We start from the raw sequence: 25833 nt of genomic DNA on the forward strand, positions 1-25833 counted from the left end.
CGTACAATTATCCAGCATTTGCCAAATATTCATTCACCGCTTTTATTTTTGTTTTTGTTTTCAGTCCTTTAGTGACAGGTATGTGATAAGTTCTTGATGTGTTTATGACATATTTTACCATAGGACCTCAACATGAGTTGTTATCACAGTGCTTAAGAGGCAATGCTTCTGTTCAGGATTGTTTATCTTATGCTGTGTCTTTTGGAAGGGGAATCAATAATTATATTTTGGTCTTGACCGTAATTCAACTAATACTGGTTGCTTGATAAAGACAAAATAAAACTCGTATTGGTTAGTCAGTTTTCTTTGTAGAACCTTTATTAGGTGATGATTAAATAGACTTAAATATAGACATTTTAAAGAAAACGATCCATACTTTGATGCCTATCAACTGCAGACCTCTGTGACGTAAAATCATAAGCTATGAAGCCCACTGTTCTGCTTCCTTTTTAAATAGGAGTTTTCACCATAACTATCCTCTGTTTTTTTCCATCTGTCCATCCGCCTGTGGTGTTTGCACATGGTAACACTGTGTCCCGGGCTTTAAATAATATCTTATTTCGAATATTAACGGTGTAATTCTCATACAGTAAATTATTAAAACACTTTTCAGTTGCAAATGTACACCCAGATATCCTTTTTTTTACCTAAAACTTACACACAGCGTAGCTATTTAAAAACAGGACGTAGTGTTACCATGCGCAAACACCACAGGCGGGTGGACAGATGGAAAAAAACCTAGTATAGTGTCAAAGATTATATGAATAAATACAGGGCACAACATCTGTAGAGGGAAGGAAAGATGTCTGGGAATCTGTGCAGGAAATTGTTCTTACATCTTAAACAGATACAAGAAAAAATTTTAAGTATTAAACATCAAAGTAAAAATGGTTAATGCACACTTTTCCTTAACTCTTATGAAAGTTAATGCTTTTAATTTTCTATCACAGTTTTCTGCTGTTACCAAATTTTAAATTACTCGTATAGAAGGAACATATCAAAGTATTTGTGGAAATTATTTACAAAAGAAATCTGAAGATTTGAATGGCTTCAGGTCATCACGAAGCATTCTTCTTTGGTTCCCAGAAGTCTGAGTATAATAAAGAGGCATCATCTGGGTTGAAGTTTATGTTTTCTTCAGAAAAATTCTCTCTCAAAGGAGGAACTGTAGTTGGGGCAGGTGCAGTTGCCTTTGTTATTACTGGGGAAATGGTGGCTGGAGCAGGTACAGGAGCCCTTGGAGGGGACACAGGATTTGTATTTATATGGGTACCCCTTGACCTGTAAGATGAAGCGTCATTAGAGTTTGACTTGTTTATTGACGTTTGCTGTGGAAACCTGCGATTCTGATGTGTCCTGGCAGGCTGGCTTTCTGTAGAGGTTGACTCATTGGCTGTTAATTTTTGTGAAATCCTTGGATCCTGATTCTGGAGTGTTCTGGTTGGTTGGTGTTCCGAAAGTGGATGGCTTTGTGGCTTAAAACCCTGCCGGCTGCTAACTCTTCTTTGCTGATTGCTGGTTAGAGTTGTGGATCCAAGAGCAGGCTTTGGTGTCTGATAAGAATTTCTTCTATGATTTTCAGTAGGTTCTTGCGTAGTTGGGCTTGTTATAGGTACATTTCTTGACTGGCTATTTCCCCGCCTGTTCGTTCTTTGTCGTAAAGCTTGATTAGCAAACCCTCTGTTCCTCAGACGGCGTTGTGTTTGCTGCCCTCCTTGCTCAGGTGGAGGACCCGAATTATCAGCTGAACTTTGAGAGTTAATAGTAGAGTCAACATTCTCAACATTCTCTTTGGCTGTGCCATTTACAGAGTCTTTTGTTAGATTCGGGTATACAGGTTGCCTAGGCAATATTTTGGAAAATCTGGGAAGCCCATTGTTATGGAGTGAATCATTTTTGGTCTCTGAGGAATTGAGATGCTGGTTTGAGAGGGTTTGTTGGCTTTGTAGTGATTTTGACTGGGTTCTTGGTGTTTGTAATCTTGTCCTGAAGTTATTGATAGGTTTTGGCAGATGTGGCGCTTTTGAAGAAGAGTTAAGTAAGGTATTGTTTGGAGGAGCACTTGTAACCTCTGGTTGAGGTGAAATAGTAGGTTTCTCCTCATTGTAGATACTTCCTTGCAATGATGTTGCAGATAAGTACTTCACACCAGCATTGCTTCTAGGCAGTGTTAAAGGAACATTCTCAGGATTAACACTGAATGTTGTGGTTGCAGAATGTGGTTTTGATTGATCTGCAGTTGGTAGAGGATAAGGAGGGACAGAAAGAGAAGATATAGTTTGTCGTAATTCAAAAATATTCCCGTCACTTTCGGAAGCTTGCTCAGATGAAGTATGATCTGGATTAGACACTGTTGATGTTTCAGTATTGCCTGAACTAGCTTTAATGGTTGTACCTGAATTAAGCTCACTTTTAAAGTAGTTGCTGAGACTACTATCGTGGTTAGAAATATCAAACAAGCCAAGGTCATGCTCTGTCCCAAAAGATGAAGAAAATTGAGGATTACCAGAGGAAGGGAAAAGTGATTCAGAATTTGTTTCACTGTAAAAATCATGATTTGACTTATCAGAGTTGTCTTCAAAAGATTTGCTGTATTGAGATAAAATTGAGTCTACATGAGGATTAGAGAATGTAACAGAACTAGTAATTGGTTTAGAGTCTCTTCCTCTAAATGATCTGCCTTGCCCGCTTGGAAAACTTTGGATGAAGGAATGAGGTACCTCACTGATTGTTGCAGAAAAAGGTGGCAGGCTGTGATTATCCTCAGATTGTGATATCAGTCCATACCTATACCTAGGCTCTGGTTTCGGATGTATGTCATATGGGTATCCTGAGAGTTCTCTTCCAGTGACATTTTGTGAATCACCTGACCAGTCGCTATAAGTTTGAGACTCTGCATAGAAGTTTCTGGTAGGCTCCAGTTGAAGTGATCTGTCCATTGATCTTGAAAAGTTAGAATCATCAACCATCTTCAGATGGGGAATATTAGAGTCCTTCACAGTACGCTTTCTAGGGTAATATTCATTTTTTCTTTCCTTCATGTCAACACGGGAGTGAGACAGTTCCCTTGTGCGGTCATTGGTGTTTTTCACTGTGTGGATGGTACCTTCACCTTGATTATGATTGGGGGCCTCTGCATTTTTAGAATCTTGAGCTATTGTAGTAAAGGAAGATTCTTTTGAATCACTTGTAATCATCTTTGGTTCCATTGGAAGCGCGAGAGTTGGGTCTTTGCTCCTCCTTTCATAATTCAGGAAGGGAACTTGAATTCTCGTTCTAACAGCTTCAGAGCTGAAACCATTGTTTTGGTTTTCTCTTGATGGTCGTGGTGACCAGGGCAATCTTCTCGTATTTGGAGAATTATCTTCACTGTTCACCTCACTGTTATTTGTGGCAAAAATGATGGCCGTCATGGTACTATTGTGCTCTCTGTTAGGCCCTCTCTTATTAACAGCTCTCTGAATATTCATGGAAACATTCTTACTTGCAAACTGGAGATTAAAGGTGTTTGAATTCCCATTATCGACAAGCGCTGCTAACTCTGTAGTCTGATTTTCTTCATTATGTAATTGAATGCTGTCAGATTTTGCTTCTGAACTTAATGTTGCTTGAGTAATAGAAGAAGAGTTTGTTGCCATCCTATCATCCTGTGCAGGACTCTCCTTTTCTATGGGTGAAGAAATATTGACCTTCCCTGTGTCTTTTTCTGTCGGTTTGTTACTGGGATGTACTGTATCAAAGGTAATTATTGTTACTTGTGGGTCTGAAGCGTTGTTTGAGACCATACTTTGTGCATCTGAGTTTCTTCCATTTGTAATAGTTAGATTGCCCATGTCAAGATTGTTATTTTCCGGAGAGTTTTCAACAGGTGTATTTGAATTCTCCTCATTCTCAGGTGGAGATTTTCTCTCTGAAATAGTAAGGCTGTCATAAGGATCTTCTTCAGTGTTGTTCTTTGAAGCGACTGTACTTTGTGTATCTTGCTCAGCACTGTGATTATTACTCTGATTTGTCCTTTCATCATTCAAGGTAAAGTTATGACTTGATGCAGTTTTGTTTCCCAAAGGTTCTGTAGGAGGTGCCACATTCTTTTTGGATGTTAAAACTCCAGCCAGTAAGGAAGGGTGGCTCATTAGTCCCTTCAGAATATTGGCTGCTTGTTCGAATTTTGTTGGCGGGTATGAATTCTCTGCAGACTGTGACTCTGTCAGTGTTTTGGCATCTATGGATAAAGTACTTTCTAAAGCATTTCTCCAAGGAATGTAAAAAATGGGTTTGGTTCTTGTCTCATCTTTTTCTTCATCTTCATGCTTTGCATCTGCTGGGACGGAACGTCTTCTCCTTTGGCGTTTGTCTTCATCTCCACTCTCCTTTCCTGAGTATTCTCTTGTTGAATCATATTTTGACTGTAAATATCCATCGTGGCCTGGAATAAGGGCAGAGGGGTCAAGAGGAGTATGAATAAATTCTACGAGGTCATGATCTTGTGGGTCAAGTTCTGGCGATACAAACTCATATGAGGATGGTGGCGTTGCTGTCGTTGTAGGTGCCGTTGTTGTTTTTCTAATTCTAAAGCGTTTCTTTGGGGCACCAGATGGTCTCACCCTCTTTGTTATTCTTTCAAAAGGAGTTGTGGTGGTTTTTCTGACTGGAGGAAGTCGTGTAAACTTCTTACTTGGTGCTTCTGAATCGTCTGAGTCGTCCTCTTGATGATGTGTTGGCTGCTCTTCATACTGGTGAGATGACTCTTTAGAATCTTTCACAGATGCCAAAAACAAGTCCTTCTTTGAAGTGGTGGTTGGTTCCTTCATGGTCGTTTTAGGTGTTCTTGTGGTTGGAGTTGTTGTTATTGATTCTTCTGTTGTTAATGATGTTATTTTTGTTATGGATGGATTGTTACTTAGAGGAAAAGAGGACTGGGTGCTTACCTGATGCACAGGAAAAGTGGGTTTATATCTGTTTCTTAGGCTTATGTGGGGTGAATAAGTTGTGGGTCTGGCAAGAGGTGCTTCTGTCGTTTCTGTCGTACTTTCCAGTTTGGCTGTTTGTTTTCCCTTAGAGTGTATCATTCCTGGTCTCCTAGTTCGTGATACATTTTGATGTCCTGTTACTACTGGAGCTGTGAAAATCTGCTCACGATAGGGTAAGGGAGATGTCTTGACTTCATTGGCATCATTGTAGAAAGAGTATGAGCTCTTTGTTGAATCATCAACTGCAGAGTCAACATAAGAGATGACAAAAGGCGTTGCTTGTGTTGGATCAGTAGTCGTTGTATCCTGGAACTCTCTGTATTCATAAGGTTCCCCAGATTCAAAATCCGCGTTCCATCCATCATGAGCCACATCTTCCTGGTAGTCATTGTTCCACAAGTCAAGCACATTATTTGGTGAAACTAGGTAATGCAGTTCCTTGGGATCCCAGAAATCTGTTGGATATCTGTTGTCATCAATTAAAACCAGCTGTTGATCTGTATTAGCTCTCACTGACGAGGTTTCAAGGTAAGGGCTGGAGAACCCTTTGCCGTACACCACGTCCGTTGCCATTTGCAGAGGCTGCGGAGTAGGGAAGAACCCGTTAATGTTGGATGGATTCTGATGTTGTTGGCTCGCTACGCCGTGGAACGACCCTTCATTTCCCATAGCAAATCCCTCTTGAATGGAGGAGGGAGAATGGTAGTAGTTAGGTATTGCAGCTCCTTGCTGGTAGAGTCGAGTGTCATAACCTCCATAGTAACTCTGCTGCGTAGGAGGACAAACGACCTCAGGGCAGCAGTCAGGATAGCGTTTCCAAGGGCGCTCCTGGGCGATGCAGTGTTTTGGAACTTTTATCTTTTCACAGCTGAAAAGGAGATGAAATGGTATTAGTTATCGCATTTTCAAAGGAAGTATATCTTAGTTTAACCAGACCACTGAGCTGATGAATAGCTCTCCTAGGGCTGGCCCAAGGATTAGATATTTCTACATGGCTAGGAACCAACTGGTTACCTAGCATTGGGACCTACAGCTTATTGTGGGATCCGAACCACATTATATCGAGAAATTAATTTCTGATCACCAGAAACAAATTTCTGTGATTCTGCGTTGGCAGGGCGGGGAAGCGAACTCGAGACTACCAAATTGGTAAGGCGAGCACGGTAACCACTCGTCCAATGAGGAACGTATCACATTTTTAAAAGGCATTGGTTATCTAATCTCTCGCGTTTGTTCTTTTGGATTTTCATAAATGAGGTATATTTTGCCATTTTTTTAGATGTATAAGACAAAGAAGTGGAAAAAGATTGTTAATTTATGTATTTCCCAATTGGCCAAAATTTAATGTTGAACGATAGTTTCAGAAGAAAGTAGTTTTTGGTTGAAGAAGTTTTGATAGTAATATCAGTTGTCATGATAGCTTTTAAAGCACCTTGTCAGTCACATAATAATAATAATAATAATAATAATAATAATAATAATAATAATAATAATAATAATAATAATAATAATAATAATAATGATAATAATATAATAATAATAATAATAATATGTATTTACATAATGATAAAACTCTTTGCTCCATCCTGCATATCTACATTCATTTCAATAATAATAATAATAATAATAATAATAATAATAATAATAATAATAAAAAATAATAATAACCACATACATTTGACAAACTTGCAATACATTCTGTCCATACTGAATCCAAACAGACATAGAAAGAGAAATGGTAGTCACAAAGAATTAAAGGAAGAGAAGTAAAAGAATTAAAACTTGTGGTTCACAGCACGAGGGAAGAGATCTTTCTGGATCGATGCTCTGTTCTCAGAAAGAAACTTTCTTTTCGCATAGTCTGGGAAATAGTAGATGCGGCGCGAATTCATTGTCGCAATGGATGCGCATGCGTCCGAATCATGTCTTTGGGGGAAAGACGAATAAAAGGGTTTCTGTTCTAGAATTTTGGACCACTGACTGCATCTGCCACGTAGGGGGTTAGCGGTAAAACATAATAATTGCATCAAGAACAGTTAGTGCCGTCACTGTACCTCACACGGTGCACTGTAGGCATTACTTAAGGTGCTTTGCACCGTCCCTTCGGCCACTAGCTGCAACCCCTTTCATTCCTTTGACTGAACCTTCGTTCATAGTCGCTTCCATCTTACTTTCCACCCATATCTAACGATTGATCCCGCATTATTTTCAGCGCCGAATCGCACCTTAGGTCCCAGCGCTTGGCCTTTGGCGTAAATTTTGGATTTCGATTTGCATCGTCTTTGAATTGGGCATATAGACAAAATAATGTAGTTTGAATTAGGCCTATAGACAAAATGATGTAAATGGAATTAGGCCTATGACAGTGCAGGTTTACCTAGTCTTAGATTTTGCTGTGACCACAAACAGTTACACGTTTCATTCAATTTCTGGTCCGCTGCCAATGCTCACTCGCTCATTCTAGTCCAGTGGATCACCACTCACGTACAATCCCGTAGAAAGAATGAGTTTCAGGCACGCCGTAATAGATTGTCAACCCCCACTCACTCTTTTCAAGATACTCAAGGTACATTGCTGCTCATACCTGTCTTCTAGAGACTGTGGAAAGTTTCTAAGCACTTGAATATTTAGGGTTAGGTTGTTAGTCCCAACCTATGACGCCACAGTTAGTCACGGGACTTTCACTGACGCTCGCAAGATTGAGCAGTGAAAAATGAATGTACGAGAAATGCAAGATTGTCACGGAACTTTTAGTAACGTTCACGGGATTGACAAATGGAAGATTAAAGTGTAAATAACAGAAATGCAAGATTAAAGCCCATAGGTCAGGCTCGACTCGGAAGGGAGTGCTGAAGCAGATATACTTAGACTAGTGGGCATGCTGACTGATATTTTGGTTTGTAAGAGGGTGCAAATAATAATAATAATAATAATAATAATAATAATAATAATAATAATAATAATAATAATAATAATAATAATAATAATAATAATAATATGTGTGAAGAACAATTTTGCTCTGAAATATGGAGACACAAAGACCTATCTTGTGTAATTTGAGAAGTGTATTATTATTATTATTATTATTATTATTATTATTATTATTATTATTATTATTATTATTATTATTATTATTATGAAATTTAGTTTGCTTTTGAGTCAGAATAATAAACTACATTCTTATAATAATACACTTCAAAAATATACACGAGGAAGGTTTCTTTGTCTCATACATTAATAATGACAATAATAATAATCCATAATAATAATTCACGTACACGCTAAATGTATATGTATGTGTGTAAGTCTGCTGATGTAGATAGATAGATAGATAGATAGATAGATATTTCTGATCAAGTTTATCAAGTCTTTCTTTATAAAGGTGCGAACCATATGCCCTTTTCTGCCGGTGTAGTGACTCACCAAAGTCAGCCAACCACCAGGTACTTAATTCCCCGCTTGAGTGCTCAGTTATTTGTGAAATAATCAAACAGAGACATAGTTGATGTTTACCAGAAATGTTATAGTGAATTACACATTGCAAATCACCAAAGATAAATAACTAGGCTACCGAGTATTGACAAGTTCTTACAATTGATGCTCTATAACTGGTTGACCTTGGATGATTTTGCAGACGATCCTAGAGCATCCTCCAGGGTATACTCGCTGCCCGAGTTCCATCCTTCCCCTGGGTGTCCAGCATCCTGGCAGAGCAGATCCTGCAAATAGGAAAAGAGTTAGAGAATCCTTCGGATTGCAGGTAAAAGTTCACCGTGTGTTTTACTCATTTATTTCTATTTATTATCTAATAATTGCTCATTTATTTTTCCTTTTCTAATAACTGATCTCTAATTTCTGTATTTCCTATCGGCGTCTCTTTACTTCTATCGGCTCTTTCCCATTTTGTGACCCCCAAGGGTGTCAACCCGAGATAGTATCCACCTTTGCGAGCTCCTCGTTGGACGAGTGGGTTACGTGCTCGTCTACCGATTCGGTAGTTGCGAGTTCGATTCCCCGCTCTGCCAACGTGGAACCAGAGGAATTTGCTTCTGGTGATTAGAAATTCACCTCTCTATATAATGTGGTTCGGCTCCCACAATAAGCAGTAGGTCTCGTTGCTAGGAAACCAGTTGGTTCCTAGCCTCGTAAAAATTCAAATCCTTCGGGGCAGCCCTAGGAGAGCTGTTCATCAGCTCAGTGGTCTGGTTAAACTAAAATATACTTATCCCCCTTTGCGGCGTGCTTGGTACAAGCCCGTTGGGGATTACTGTAAAAACATAAACAAAAGACTGTCAATATCATAAAGATAATGGCCCTCGAAAACCCTGGTGGGTCACTATCTAGGAAAGATCCCTTAAGTTCTTCTGAAGCTTGAATTTCAAGTCTGTGGCCTCTGTGGGCTTGTTAGCAAGTAGGGTTCATCTGAATAATAATAATGATTATACAGTCACTGCCAAGCTTTACGTCAATTTAGTTATTTTCTACTTATTTTCGTCATGATTACTTATTTTTTACATGATTAGTCATTTCCATAAGAGCTTACTAGACTATTAAATTGTCTATTACCAAACATGGCGGAAGCTCCTTGGGACGCCGTGTTGAGTTAGTTCTAGCCCCTCTCGGGTCAAAGTATCATATACACCCATTTCTGTATTGTGTAGTAGACAAATTATGATTAATAAACGATATCTCCGTGCGGCCGTTTACTTTACTTAGAAGGAGTTTGCCCTGGACTTTGACAAAGGTGGATTCATACCGAGTTGATACCGAAATAATGCAGTATAACTGTTATGAAGTGAGTTATAACAACGCCTTTGAATCTTAAACAGGCAATGGCTTTTGTCGTGGTTCTTACATATTTGGTCTAAACCTCTCCAAACGTTATAGAGATGGGGAGACATCCGGTCAAGTATAGGTGTAAGTGTCTTAAGCTAGGTCAGTTTGAAAAAATTAGCATTCATATATATCATATATAATATATCTATATATATATATATATATATATATATATATATATTATATATATATATTTTTACTCATTTTTGTTCTAGGGTCGAGGCTAACGTGGAAAATTCTCTGTGTCACCGGTTAGCCATCAGTTGTAGGGTAAAATCCCCTTTATAAGTGTAAACAGTAGGAGTGACATAATAGTTGTCAGTATATATTCCAGCCTGGTAAAGGCCCATAAAACACTATTTGAACTGCAATCATATATTTCGAACACTTCCTTCTGTGCTCCTGATCACTGGTAAAGTATGGTCATAGGATATCTTACAAGAGTATGTATACAAAGCATATGTAAGTGTGGCAGTAAGTCTCGGTTGATGACCCAGGAAAGGAACAGAGACTTACTGCCACACCTACATGTTTTGTATATATACTCTTGTAAGACATCTTTTGTCCATACTTTACCAGCGATCAGGAGCACAGAAGGAAGTGCTCGCAATATGTGACTGCAACATTAAAATAGTGTTTTATGGGCCTTTTATCTCCACATTATACTGTTGTATTACAGTAAAGACATATAATGTCATGTTCAGAGGGTTATCCTGTTCTTAGATAATTTTATCCGAGTGCTTAATGAACTCTGGTTTACAGTATATATATATATATATATATATATATACTATATATATATATATATATATAAAATATATATATATATATATATATATAGATATACATATATATATAAATATATATATATATATATATATATATATATGTATATGTATATATATATATATATATATATATATATATATATATATATATATATATGTGTGTGTGTGTGTGTGTGTGTGTGTGTGTGTGTGTGTTTAAACAGCAATTTGTCCGGAACCAATAACCAATTTTCCAGAATGGAGAGTCTAGCTTTCACGTGACAGTGTCATGGTCCACAATTACTGCTTGTTGTAGTTGACGGTTTGGTGACATTTGTGGTTGTCAGCCATGATGGATGAACGAAGATGAGTCTCTCTCTCTCTCTCTCTCTCTCTCTCTCGTCTCTCTCTCTCTCTCTCAACGTGTGTACGTTAGACACACGAAAATGTTGTTTCATGAATGGCAGTCATGCTTTAACCTCGCATATTGGTATATTAGATGAATAAATAATGTTCATAACTGATTTAGATACAGGATATTGAAATGAATGCGCTGATTAGTATATATATATATATATATATAATATATATATATATATATATATACATATATATATATATATATATATATATATATATATATATATATATATATATATATATATATATATATATATATATATAGACATTACCAAGAACATTTCTGTAGCGAATTTCGAACTTCATGAAGTTTCTGGTAACTTGAAATTTTCAAGAAACTTCTCGGGAATAATAACAATCCTAGAGTGAACTTCTATCTTCATGAATGACAACAGAAGACTTATAATCATTCATTCGGTCAAATGAATGACAACAGGAAACTTCTGACCAATCATTCATTCGCTCATCTTCAAAGTCACTGTCAATTTTTCACTTTCACCTTCAGAGTTTATTTTCGGAGTCACAACGCACTCATTGTGCTTGCTTCCGGGCCATGGAGTGACCATTCACCAGCCTGCGACTACTTGTTGTTTTTAGATTAGCTGGCCCTATACCAGCACGGGCTCTTGCTCATAGAGCAGCCCGTAAGCGACTACCAGTTGTTTTTTATTAAGATGACCTTGTGTCAGCAGGGGCTCTTGCTCACAGAGCAGCCTGTAAAGCGACTACCTGCTTTGGTTTTTAAAAACTACATTAACGCTCACATGACGTCATTGCGAGGTAGGGGTGTATTGCGAGCTGCGCTATGAGCAAGAGCCCGTGCTGGCATAAGGTCAGCTTAATCTAAAACAACAACGGGGGTGTTCATTCTACGCCTAACCAGCCCTCCTTGGGTCCATCTATTGGGACCCTTTTTTGTCTGTCCGAAATTATGAATTTAGTGAATATTTTATTAATTCTTCTTCCCTGCTGGTTCCCATTTTTATATGGGGTCGTCGTTTCGGATGAGTCGTTTTCATCTATTTCTATCTTGCGCTTCTGCCTCATCAATTCCCTTCTCATGTAAGTCTCCTCTCACACAGTCCCTCTATCTCTTTCTTGGTCTCCCTCTTCTTCTTCTTCCTTAAACCTCCATCCCCATAGTATGTCTCCCAGCGTGGTCCTCATCTCTCCTCAACAGGTGTCCATACCATCTCAGCCTCCCCTCCTGCACTTTCTTTGATACTTCACCACCCTAGTCGACCCCCTTACGTAGTCATTTGTGATCCTATCCTCTCTTGTCACCCCAGAAATCCACCTAAGCATTTTCATTTCTGCCACATCCATCTTCTTCTCCTCTGTTTTTCTCATGCTTCCTGTTTCTGTACCATACTGCATTGCTGTTCTTACCACCATCTTGTGAAATTTTCCTTTCAACCTCAGCGGTACTCTTTTGTCACAAAAAACTATAGAGGCCGCTCTCCAGTTGTTCCAGCCTGTCTGTACCCGATGTTTTACTTCTTCTTCCATGCTTCCTCCACCGTTAACAAAAGATCCCAAATACTTAAACTTATCTACTCTCTATATTTGTTCTCCACCAAGCTGAGTACTTTCTCTATCATCCCCCTCAGTGGTGGTACACATATATTCTGTCTTAGATCTACTTATTTCCATTCCTCTGTCCTCCAGTACTTGTCTCCATCTTTCCAATTTAATTTCCAGATCTCCCCTGCTCTCTGCGCACAGAACAATATCATCCGCATACAATATGTTCCATGTTATCGCCTCCCTTACTGCCTCTATTATCACGTCCATCACTATGTTAAAGATAAATGGGCTCAAAACCGCCCCTTGGTGTAATCCTACTCTCTCTTCAAAACCCTCTGTCTCCCCAACACTGCTCCTCACTCTGGTAAATACATTCCGGTACATCTTTTGTATCAATCGCATGTACTTCTCTGGCACCATCTTATCCCTCAGATTCCTCCTTACCTCTTTTCTCGGAACTCTGTAATAAGTGAATATTTTGTTAATAGTTACTGTATATCTTTTAGTGTGAAGTTACTGTTCTACTGCCATTGGTTGTGATCCACCAGAAGTAACCAACTATCAGGCACATACTTGTTCATATACGAAACAAATCTTCGGTCTTAACAATAGGATAAATCTTCTAGCGCCAGCTGGAAGATTTATCCTAACCTAATTATCAAAACCATTATTCCAGGTTCCATAATTATCAAAACCATTATTCCAGGTTCCATAATTATCAAAACCATTATTCCAGGTTCCATAATTATCAAAACCATTATGCCAGGTTCCATAATGATCGAAACCATTATTCCAGGTTCCATAATGATCGAAACCATTATTGCAGGTTCCATAATGATCGAAACCATTATTCCAGTTGAAAACCAAAATTATTCCAGGTTCCGAAATGATATTATTGCAGGTTCCTATGCCCGGTTCCGAATTGAAACCATTATTCCAGGTTCCATAATGATCGAAACCATTATTCCGGTTCCATAATGATTGAAACCATTATTCCAGTTCCATATGATTCTAACCAAATATTCGTTTCCATAGTCCAGGTCCATGAAAAAAAAAAAAAAAAAAAATCAAAACCATTATTACAGGTTCCATAATGAAAACCATTATTCCAGGTTCCATAATGATCAAAACCATTATTCTAGGTTCCATAATTATCAAAACCATTATTCTAGGTTCCATAATGATCAAAACCATTATTCTAGGTTCCATAATGATCAAAACCATTATTCTAGGTTCCATGATCGAAACCATTATTCTAGGTTCCATAATGATCGAAACCTTATTAGGTTCCATAAGGATCGAAACCATATTCAGGTTTCCATAATGATCGACCACCTTTAATTCTTAGGTTCCATTAATGATCGAAACCATTTATTTCCAGGTTCCATAATGATTCGAAAAACCATTTATTCCTAAGGTTTCCATAAAATGAAATTTTTCGGGAAACCATTAAATTCTTAGGTTCCCCATAATGAAATTTCGGACCCAACCAAACCTTATTCCAGGTTTCCATAATGCTCGAAACCATTTTTCTAGGGTTTCCAATAATTGATCGAAACCAATTATTCTAGGTTCCAATAATGATCGAAACCCATTATTCCAGGTTTCCATAATGACGAAACCATTAGTTATAATGATAAATTATTTTATTATATTTTTTTTATCTTAGGTTCCATAATGATCGAAACCATTATTCCAGGTTCCATAATGATCGAAACCATTATTCTAGGTTCCATAATGATCGAACCATTATTGCAGGTTCCATAATGATCGAAAAATTTATTCCAGGTTCCATAATGATCGAACCATTAATGCAGGTTCCATAATGATCGAAACCATTATTCCAGGTTCCATAATGATCGAACCATTATTGCAGGTTCCATAATGATAGAAAAATTTATTACAGGTTCCATAATGATCGAAACCACTATTCCAGGTTCCATAATGATCAAAACCATTATTCCAGGTTCCATAATGAAAATCATTATTACAGGTTCCATAATGATTGAAACCATTATTCCAGGTTCCATAATGATCAAAACCATTATTCCAGGTTCCATAATGATCAAAACCATTATTCCAGGTTCCATAATGATCAAAACCATTATTCCAGGTTCCATAATGAAAACCATTATTGCAGGTTCCATAATGATCAAAACAATTATTGCAGGTTCCATAATTATCAAAACCGTAATAACGAATAAATTTGCATAGACAAAAAAGAGAGAGGGTGAGAAAAGGGATGAAACTACGTATCGCAAACATTATATAAACAATAATGTAGGTCAGGAAGGGAAAATGACCAAGAGAGAGAAAGAGAGTCGTTTTCTGAGGTGGTAACTCGGACCACATCCGATCTGCGTCCGAAGTGAGTGACAGATGAGTGGCCGTGAAAATTGCAAGAAGAAGAAGACGAAGATGATGATGATTATAAGGAAACGTCAGCCATATGGCTGCCATTTGTTGACGTTTAGTCTCCTGTCTGTCTGTCTGTCTGTCTGCCTTAATTTCACACTCCCCCTATTTTTTCTTATTTATTGCTGTGCCTGGATAGGGAGAAACTGTAGACTATCTCACTGTTGGAATTTGAATATATTGTTTTTGCTTTTTAATGCTATTTATTATTATTATTATTATTATTATTATTATTATTATTATTATTATTATTTATTGAGGCCGTGGCTATTAACATTATTATTGTTGTTGATGTTTATAAATCAGATGATGACATTAATGTTTGTGCTCTCTCTCTCTCTCTCTCTCTCTCTCTCTCTCTCTCTCTCTCTCTCTCTCTCTTTCTGCTTAGTTGTTCAGCAGCTCTCTCTTTTTATTTTTGGCAACTTTCACATCTTGCCTTCAAACTTAGCACCAAGTAGACATTGTATATATATAATACTAAATATAAAATATATATATATATATAAATATATATATATATAGTTATTTATTTATTTATTTATTTATTTGCATAGCTATATTAAATTTTTATGCAGGGTAGACTGGAGGTTCTTTAGTCCGAGTTGTAGCACGGTACGTAACGTCCTAAGACCCAGATATTTCTGTCTCAGACCTCTCATGTATGTATATGTATATGTATAAAAAATACGTTATACACAAATGCGCAGCCATTTAAAGCGTGCGAGATTGGATAATATTCGCTCGTTATTCCATGTAAATTTCACCAATTTATATTTTCTGTCTATTAACCTTGCCACAACATCGGAATGAATAACTTGTGACTTTGAATTCTTTATTAGTCATAATTCAAAACTTTCACCGAACCCAAAAAGAACTTTTTTTTTTTACTGTTTTTGAACGTCGTTTTGCTTTCCAATCTCGAGTTACTTGGAGTTTTGAATTTATGATGCTAGAGATAGTCACAATCGAAAGTGGAGAGAGAGAGAGAGAGAGAGAGAGAGAGAGAGAGAGAGAGAGAGAGAGAGAGAGAGAGAGAGAGAGAGAGCGTGGATGCATGATGAACCGGCGTTTGTATTTTATCAATCAGGTATTTTTTTCACCGAACGCAGTTTGGAATTTACGATGCTAGAGATAGACACAATCGAAAGTGGAGGAGAGAGAGAGAGAGAGAGAGAGAGAGAGAGCGTGGATGCATATATGATGAACCTGCGTTTGTATTAATTAGTCAGGTTTTTTTTCCCACCTAATAGTGGAGTAGCTTCGGAGAAAATCAAGGAAGAGTCACTGCCCTGTTCATTCCCTTAATGAATCTGTGATCTGAACATATTAATATAGAGGTGATGAGTGTGACTTCACGCGGATATGTGTACATAAGGTTTAGAGGAATGTGAACTGGTTGACAAATTTTTCCTGTGGAATCTCGTTATAATGCTTATTTTTATTTACTTATTTTTTCTTTGAGAGACGTTTGAAAAAAAAGTTTTAATGCAGTTTTGTATTTTTGTAATTTCCGTAGAGACATTTTAGTAAAATGAAAAAAATAATTTTTAGTACTGTCATATTTTTTAGACGTTTTAGTAAAAAATAATATTTTTAATGCAGGCATTAAAGAAACAATATTTTTGATGCAGTCATTTTTGTTTTTTTAGAAATTTAAAGAAAGTAAAGTGTTTTAATGCTGGCATATTTTAAAGAAACGTTTTTATAGATATTTCAACAAAAGAAAGGTGTTTTAATGTAATTGTCATTTTTTGTAGATATATTTCAACAAAAGAAAAAATGTTTTAACGCCGTCATTTTTTCTTTAGATATTTTAACAAAAGGGGCAGTGAACAGAAAAACAGGTTAATGCAGTGAAAATTATACTAGTCTGCTAAATTGGTTCAAGAGAAGCGCTAAGTTAAGCATACCTTAGTTTAACCAGACCACTGAGCAGATTAACAGCCCTCCTAGGGCTGGCCCGAAGGATTAGATATTTTGACGTGGCTAGGAACCAACTGGTCACCTAGCAACGGGACCTACAGCTTATTGTGGGATCCGAAATCACATTATATCGAGAAATGAATTTCTATCACCAGAATTAAATTCCTCTGATTCCACGTTGGCCGAGCCGAGAATCAAACTTCGGACCACCGGACTGATAGCCGAGTGCGAAAATACACTCGTCCAGCGAGGAACTAAGAAAAGACCTATGAGTCCACTAAAATAAAGTATAATTTCATTTAAAATGCAAAGATATTACAGGGGCTTCTATAGAACTCTTGTGGCACTGTCTACTTCGTTAAAAGGGTTACAAAGACAATCTAGTGCCACGCCAGGTACGAATTGATGTAACTAAATAACTAGAATTGGCTTCTAAGATTAACATGTTCTAAGAGTAAGTGGGATTCTCTTCGACGAGTCTTTTACAGAACAGCAGGTAATTGCACCACTCATATACAGAATCTGTGATCACTTGAGAATATAATGCATTTGGCATATGGTTCAAAAACACCGTTGCTTGACACACAGATGGACGCAACAGGACTGCCAGTAATTCTGATGAGTCAGTAGAATTCATCGTCGAGGAACATATTATCTTCACGTTACCAGTGAATGGAGAAGGTTGGGAGCTACCGGAGTAGACTGGTCACACAAGGCTGAAGTGAGCGGTATGGTATGAGATATAGTGGAATGCTCATCTGGGTATAAGTCCAGGAAGGAATTGTAGGCTTCTTGCTTAAGCCTGAATATAAGATGCCAACCTGATTGAATGCGGTGCTTGGACCATTGACAACTGGGTCCAGAGATACCTACAGGCGTAGGGTATCATGACAAGGCTTTCTACCTAACTGACTTCTTAGGGCAAACAGGAGTGCTTATATCCTCATCAGTGTGGTCACCATCTTGAATGTTTTCGATGGTCAGCTGGTGTTGTTCAAATCTTCCACACAGACCTTAATCCTCAGACAGTGCTAGAAGAAAACAGTATTTGGACATTATCTTGTGTCTGTATGGTCTTTACAACAAAAGAAGGGCATCTCAAGGGAGAGAAAGGTTAGGATGGGCAAAGTTACTAGGTGCGAAAGGCAAGGGTCAGGTCAGATCTTAAATGACCTGTAGATGGGTCAAAAGGTGATGGCTGCCGGAGTGTAGGTGTTAATGAGGGTATCATGACCGTAAGGGAATTGGCCTGCTAGCCGATAGACAAGTGTGAGGTGCTTAATGACAGCTAGAGGACATTGAAGGTGATTATATGGAATTGGACAGGGACTCTTACAATAGACTTGAGGGATGGTCAGCTTCCTGGTCCCGGCTGAAGGATGTCGTTAAGGGGTGATGCAGGTGTTATTAAAAGATGTGATCGGTGCTAATGCTAAGTAGCGAATCCTGAGGGGATCCCAAAGGAGAGTCCTAATGACCTTCTGTTGTACTCGCTATGACCTGAGAGGGGGTTTCTGAATGACAGAACTGATGCAAACTATGTGACAAACAAGACGAATCTAAACTGATATATTTTGACACTAAGCTGTCGTTTCTATGCAGACGAGACTCTGGGAGTGTTTATGGTTTATTTGACAGCGTAATGAGTTCGAGCTAATTTTCCCTGACACTACCTTGCTGCTACTTTCTCTGAAGATGACAAACAGCCCTAGGTCAATCACTTGAATTTGAAATGATAAACAACTCTTCTTGCTTTTCTATTTTACTTTACATGTACTTTGAGCAAGAACTTAAAAATTAGACGAAAATTCAAGTGTCATAAAATGACGCATGGAGCAATATATATATATATATATATATATATATATATATATATATATATATATATATATATGTGTGTGTGTGTGTGTGTGTGTGTGTGTGTGTGTGTGTGTATTGTGTAAGCAATTTCCCCTGATAATGGTAGGTTTAGAGAAAATGCAAGACAAGATCACTGCCATATTTTGCCATTAATTGCTCACGTATAAACCCACAGTTTAGTCAAATTCCATACCATTACCGCCCATCAGCAACTCATCAAATCTTCAAAGCAAAAATTCATGGAATTATGTAATGCCAATGAGAGAGAGAGAGAGAGAGAGAGAGAGAGAGAGAGAGAGAGAGAGAGAGCTTACCTGAACTCCTTCTATTACTGACGGCAGGGGGTCTCCACTTGGGAGCAGCTTCAGTCGCCTGAAGGCTAAATGAAATGGCCAGGATAGCAAATGACGTCACTACTGTCGTGATGCCCAGCGCCATCTTTGTTTCCTGACGTCGTGAACCGAGCGAGAGACACTTCAGAGTCACCTGGTAATGAGACTTTGCAACTCAAACGAGACACTTCCCAAAAATCAAACGTCAGTTGTCACTGCAGGATGTTTTACTGTTTCGCGTTTTCAAATGAGGTTATACGTTGTTCACACGGCTGTAATTTCATGTTAGATAACGTTATTATCCGATGTTACTGTTATTTCAGCCTTATTTTATTCGTGGGTCACTTTTGTTTTTGTCGTTTCCGAAGCACAGTTCGAATTTGTCACGATTTCGTTCGAATCGGGTTAACCTGAATGGTCAGGTCGCATTGATGTTATGTCCCATATAGTATGTTGTATTTTTGCATAGTTTTTTTCAGTGTTGCTTGATCAAAGCAAAGAGATTTCGCAAAGTTTCTAAAACTTCATTAAAAACTTAGTTTCTTTCAAAATGTTTCACGCTTCTACCAAATGTAGTTGATCCCTTTGGTGCCGAAAGGCTTAGGCGTTGCTATCAACTGTTGTTTGTTAATAATGTCTGTCAAGATTTTAACGATGCAGCAACTGGAGTTGATACCTCGTCTGCTAGAAGGCTTAATTTCCGGCAAAAAAATGTGACTCCTCTATAAGCAAAAATTCGCCAGTGTCCGCAGAACTTGAACTCCTGCATTAACAGCTGTTTGCTAGTGTCCGCAATCTTGAACTCTTCGGACACCCAAACGTCCGCAGAAATTTTGACTATTATCAATAGTTATTCGCAACAAAATATCCGCCAAAAGTTAGACCTTCAACCAGAAACTCTGTCGAAATCGCTTCTCGAAGTCGCAGGCTGTTTTGAACGGCCGGTCTATAAAACTGGAAGCTTCCGTTAACTGAGCATCTTCTCGAGCACCTGGCCGCGTTCACCCTTCTCTGGCGACTTCCAGCCGCTATCTACTGGCCCTCCAGAGGTTTTGATTTCTCCCGTTCCCGGCACCGAACGAAAGTGATCATCACTGCGCCGAGTTGGAAGGAAGGGGAGGGGTGGGGAGGGCGAGAATTTGGGTCCCACGCCGTTTCGCCTTTCGTTCTGAACCGTTCTGAACTGCTCCCAGCGAGAAGTGCAGTCCAGGAAGACATTCCAGGGAGGCTATAATTGAGTTTCGCGAATAATTAAAAAACTGAATGCTCTTCTGTCATATTCTGGTCACTTTTGGATCTCGTTGTAGCCCGCTGTCTCGTCGGTTGTACTAGAGTAGTAAGGATTGATGCAAGTGTCAGTAACGCTTGGTAATGTTCGGTTGACGCCTGAAAGACTTATGCGCCTAAATGTGACGTTAATAACTGAATATATTATTCACTCTACTACTTAGTTTATTGGCCACATGGCCTCATTGTATCCCATTGCTACTTACACCAGCTTGCTAAGTGTGTTGCAAGTTCCAGTTCCTCTATTTTTATTATAACAACATAAAAATATGCATTTGCAAGTCATTGAAAATTGAATGTTTTGCTCTTAGGCTAATCCTGCTGGTTTTCGTGCTTCTTTGTGGCCCATTGGCACTTTTCCCAGACTGCTGACGTTTGGTGCAGGTTTGAAATATCACGTTTTTATTTGTTTTTATTTCTTATTTTTTTTATTTACTCATTTATTTTTACTAAAGGTCTTTTTTAAGCTTTGACCCAGAAGACTAGGGTCTGTTGAACATTCTCAGTCCCTTTTGGCATTACATGAGGTAGGAACATCTACTTTACTCTTTTCTCAAGGGTTTATGTAGTTATTATTATTATTATCATTATTATTATTATTATTAAATTATTATTTAATTATTATTAATAAAAATCTCATAATCATATGAGTCACGAAAACGGTGAAAAAAGTCACATTGATGTAAAAGTAAATATATATATATATATATATATATATATATATATAGATCATATATATATATATATATATATACAATGAGAGCTTTCGAGAACATGCTCGATTCTCCTGATAAGGTTCTCGAAAGCTTTCGTCGTATATGTATTTTTCAATATATATATATATATATATATATATGTATATATATATATATATATATATATATATATATAAGATTACCCTATCATCAATGCTTGACCTTTCACCATTATTATTATTATGATTTTATTATTATTATTATTATTTATTAATTATGATTATTGTTATTATTATTATTATTATTATTATTATTATTATTTCTGTTGTCACTGCAATTGTGATTCCTACTCAAGAAATTTTTATGCCAAGTGCGAGAGAAATCGCTATTGACAAGCGAGCCGTTTCATGCCCCATATTTTCACTCCCGAAGACTCCCTACCCGAGCATACCCCATGGTGGGCACATACTGACTTCTCGATGCCGAAGGTTAGTTGGGCATTCACGCCTGACGATAATGCGAAGAGTTTTGTTCTCTGGCCAGCTGGCGAGGTATTGTCCAGAGAAAAAGAAAGTGGGATATTTCTCCGATGCCCAAAAGCAGAGAAATCTCTTTTGGGGGAAAGTGAGGTAGGGGCTTATTGCAATGATTGGAGCAGGTGGCTTCCCACCCCCCCACCCCCCCCCCCCCACCCACAGATGCATTTTGGTAGTGTTTGAGGGAGAGAGAGAGGGGTGGGGGGGGGAGCTGGTTGTATGTGGAGTAAGGTCTTCTTCCAGTGACTCAAAAATGTTGTTCCTCCCAGAGCTGTATTTTGTTAAAGAGAGAGAGAGAGAGAGAGAGAGAGAGAGAGAGACGAGAGAGAGAGAGAGAGAGAGAGAGAGAGAGAAAGAGAGAGAGATTCTGTGAAGAGCAAGGTCTCATTCCATTGACACAAATACGTTGTAGTGGAAAGCAACGAAGAAAATACGTGGAAAAAAAAAATAAGGTCTCTCTCTCTCTCTCTCTCTCTCTCTCTCTCTCTCTCTCTCTCTCTCTCTCATGGAAGCTGAAGAGAAACTTGTAATTTCACTCTGTATCTGTAATTCATCTTTTTTCCATTTTTATGCATGACGTGCATTTTAAATATTCATCAGTCACATCTGAAAGAACAAGCTGGAGTGCAAATACTATTGCTACTACTACTACTACTACTACTACTAATAATGATAATAATAATAATAATAATAATAATAATAATAATAATAATAAAACCTACTGGCCCGTTTATATATCTTCATGTTTATTTTTTCAGGCTGTTCTATCAGCCTAAACTTTTGCTATCAGGCAGTTTTCTAGTAACTGTTTCTTTCCTTCTGCTGCTAAGCTTTGGAATTCTATCTCTGCCTTATAATTCCTAACTCTTACAATCAGTCTTCCATCCCTTCCCTGGCCTGGACTGGAAAAGAGCACCAGGTTGTCCATCCTACCTACGGTCTTCGCTCTAACGAATAATTCAGTGTGAATTGCCTCACTGACATTACGCTCACTTAACTGTTCAGTCTCAGTTGTGCATCAGCTGATGTAAACAGATTTCGCTACAGTTAAGGGCCATTGCGTTTGTTACCGTCTGGTGGAGCTTGATGTCATTCGGGAGATGCGATTGTTGTGGATGGCGTTCCGAAGAAAGCTCTCTAGAAATCAGTTTTCACTGGCTGGGTGATGATTGATCGTGGGCGGCAAAGCGCGGTTTTTCTGATTCGGTCGATGTCGAAGGTTCATTTCGTGTCTTGATTTCGGTCGATATTTGAGGTTCATCTCGTGTCTTGATTTCGGTCGATGTTTAAGGTCCTGAGGCATTCCAGCTTCAGGCGAAATTATGTGCTGTTGCGTCTTAATTTAGGTAAATTGGGAATTAAATCGTTGATGGTTTGGTTCAAATTGAAGGATAGAATTTCGTTCTGATTTTAGATCAACGAAGATTCGCTTTCTTCGTAACTGCTGTGGATAATTAGCTCCGTTCTTGCTAACTAAACCGAAATTAGGTTCGATGGCTTCCCAATTTGAGTCGCATCTAGCCTCGGTATTCTCCCAATTTTTGGGTGAATTTTAGCTGTAGAATAAAATGTGGTCACCTGGGGTCAATAATGGAAAGTTAAAGTTGAAGGGACATCTTGGGTCGATAGCGAAAAGTAGCTAAATGAAATCACTATATGTAGACTTTGATAACTGACCATCAAGGAAAATATTGTTTGAGTGTGATATTAAAAATGGGATCAAAATGAGGAGAGACTGTAAAGAACGAACAAATAACATAGTAATCAATGCTACTAATGACCGATTAGGCACTGCAAATGCCCTTAATACCCTCCAGTATCCAATTACTGACAACAGAATCCCGCACGGGGTAGGTTGTCCGAATAACGGCCGAAATGAAAGCCAGTGTCATCCTTATTTCAAAGATAGTTGACTACTGAGCTCAATTTAAAAAAATTTCGCGAATTTCTTAGTAGTATTTCATTGTGACTGGTTACCTTCTTAACATTTGTGAATAAATGCATGTTGGTTTGCGTTTACGACACCATTCAACTTCAAGTTTCTTGATGCGCCATGAAATTCGGCAGAAGGGGTTCCTGGTCACTGGCTCTTCTTTTGGGGTTCTTGAAAATGACATTTTTCATATACTACCACCACAACTATTAAGGCTCCGTCGAGCATTAACGCTCATGATGTGGGCGCTTCTTTTGCTCGCACCGTCTCTCTCTCTCTCTCTCTCTCTCTCTCTCTCTCTCGTAGGCATTACCTCAGGTCTTTGCAGCGTCCCTTCGGCCCCTAGCTGCAACTACTGTCATTCCTTCCATCTTACTGTCCACCATCTCCTAACAATTGTTTCATAGTGCAACTGCTTTGAGGTTTTCCTCCTGTTGTTACACCTTTCAAACCTTTGACTGTCACTTTCCGTTTCAGCGCTGAATGGCCTTAGTTGCCCCAGTGCTTGGCATAATGCCAAAAATCTATATAAATGAAATCAAACTCTCTCTCTCTCTCTCTCTCTCTCTCTCTCTCTCTCTCTCTCTCTCTCTCTCTCTCTCTCTCTCTCTCTCATTTGAGCTACTTCAGGAAGAAATTCAGGAATTCGGTAAATCAAGCTGGTGGCCCCTGGCTATACTTTCTCAAACTTACTAACTATCACTGCTGACTGAGTAATGCAAAAATTATAAATTAAGTAAAAATGATTTTTTGAACTCAATTCCTCCTATGATTCACAGTTTTAGAGTTAAACCTTGTGTGAGAGACGTGCTCTCAGGAAATTGTAATCGCAAAGAAAAAAAGCATTCATTTAACTCAACTTGTAAATACTTAATACCTCTGAAATTTGCCGTATAGCGTAAGCGGAAAAATAGGTAACCATTTGCCTCCATTTCTTCCTTAACTTTATTTTCTAATAACATTTGAGAATACTGAGAGCTTTATGTTTATAGCCTTCCCCTCTTTTATCCGCGTTTGGAACGAATGTGACTGTTATAAATCTCATGAGAGAGTTACCCTTTCATTTTGCTTTGCTCCTCGGACTAAATATTGGAGACCGCCACAGGTTTTGCACTTTTAGAAATCTACGATTGAATCCTCATTCTCGAATGGCGATGTGGAAACTCTCTGAAGTCATGCTACGCACTAAACGTAAACGAATCATTTCAAAAGGGAAAGTATTTTGGGTCTTATTCAAAGGTGTTCGAGCGACCTTTTTTTTGGCTTCCTCGAGCGAAAAAAGAAAAAAGCCGGACATTGCCAAATCAGAACTTTCATTGCCTCGAAAGGTTTAGCTCAGTTGTATTTTTGAAGATATTTCCCTTGACTAAGCTCATAGTTGTCTTTCATACGAGCTCTTAAAGATATATTATATTAAATACAGTATTAAATGTACGTAAATGAAAGTGTACAGTCATAGGCTTATGAAGATATACGATTGTCATATAAACGTACATAATTAAATATACGTATATAATGTATTCATCATTAAAAGTATATTTTCAAAGTTGCGATATTAAAGATATTATTAGGAACATTCGTCATTAAAGTTACGTTGTTCATGATACATTATCACATATGCATCATCAGTAATCCATGAATAAAAATACGTTACTGAATATGGCCAACGAAAGATAATGGGAGATAACTGATGTATCATTTATTTGTCAACTAAAGATAAGTGGAGGTAAATGAATAAAGACACAAACGTCACAATGTATCATTTATGATACGTAATGAAATATGCATTACTGAAGAGACATAAGTAATCCTTTTTGAAAGGTCACAGAGATATATCTCGTCTTCCTCAGCGTATTCTCAGACAAAGCGACCATTTACGATTCTCACACCTGAGTGACGAGAGTTTTGAGAATGTAGACGCTAATCTTACTCCAACTGGAGGCACGGGAATGTTAACTATGTATAATTCTCTCTCTCTCTCTCTCTCTCTCTCTCTCTCTCTCTCTCTCTCTCTCTCTCTCCTCTGAAAGTGCTAAATTAGCAAATTCGTCGCAGTGTACTCTCTATGTGCGTGGCTGTAGAGAATAAAATGTGCCAATTAAGTTATAGATTTAGCCGGCCTTATGCCAGCACAGGGTCTAGGTTTCGTCTTTTGCAACAAAAAATATGTGATGGGGTGGCTTGACAGCGCTACTTGAGTTTTTCTTTTTATTGTTACTTCTATTGTTTTATTGAGGACATTTTTTCAGTTGTTCTCGTTTTTATCTTAGAAATTTCACGTGTTAAAAATAAAAGTATTAGTGTTAATGACTTTGATTATTACTGATCT

At 38.0% G+C, this 25833-nt stretch overlaps 1 protein-coding gene across 1 annotated transcript; it reads right to left on the bottom strand.

Moving 5' to 3' along the window:
- Window positions 1-288: 288 nt before the first annotated feature.
- LOC135205808 (mucin-2-like) lies at window positions 289-20070 on the bottom strand. The gene is made up of 3 exons (XM_064236965.1): window positions 19036-20070; window positions 8563-8689; window positions 289-5838 (listed from the first exon to the last, which is right to left on the bottom strand). The coding sequence occupies exons 1-3, from the start codon at window positions 19157-19159 to the stop codon at window positions 1059-1061; spliced, it is 5031 nt and encodes a 1676-aa protein (XP_064093035.1). The 5' UTR covers window positions 19160-20070; the 3' UTR covers window positions 289-1058.
- Between the last annotated feature and the right edge of the window lie 5763 nt (window positions 20071-25833).

Source organism: Macrobrachium nipponense, chromosome 24 (genome assembly GCF_015104395.2).
Source record: "Macrobrachium nipponense isolate FS-2020 chromosome 24, ASM1510439v2, whole genome shotgun sequence".
NCBI lineage: Eukaryota > Metazoa > Arthropoda > Malacostraca > Decapoda > Palaemonidae > Macrobrachium > Macrobrachium nipponense.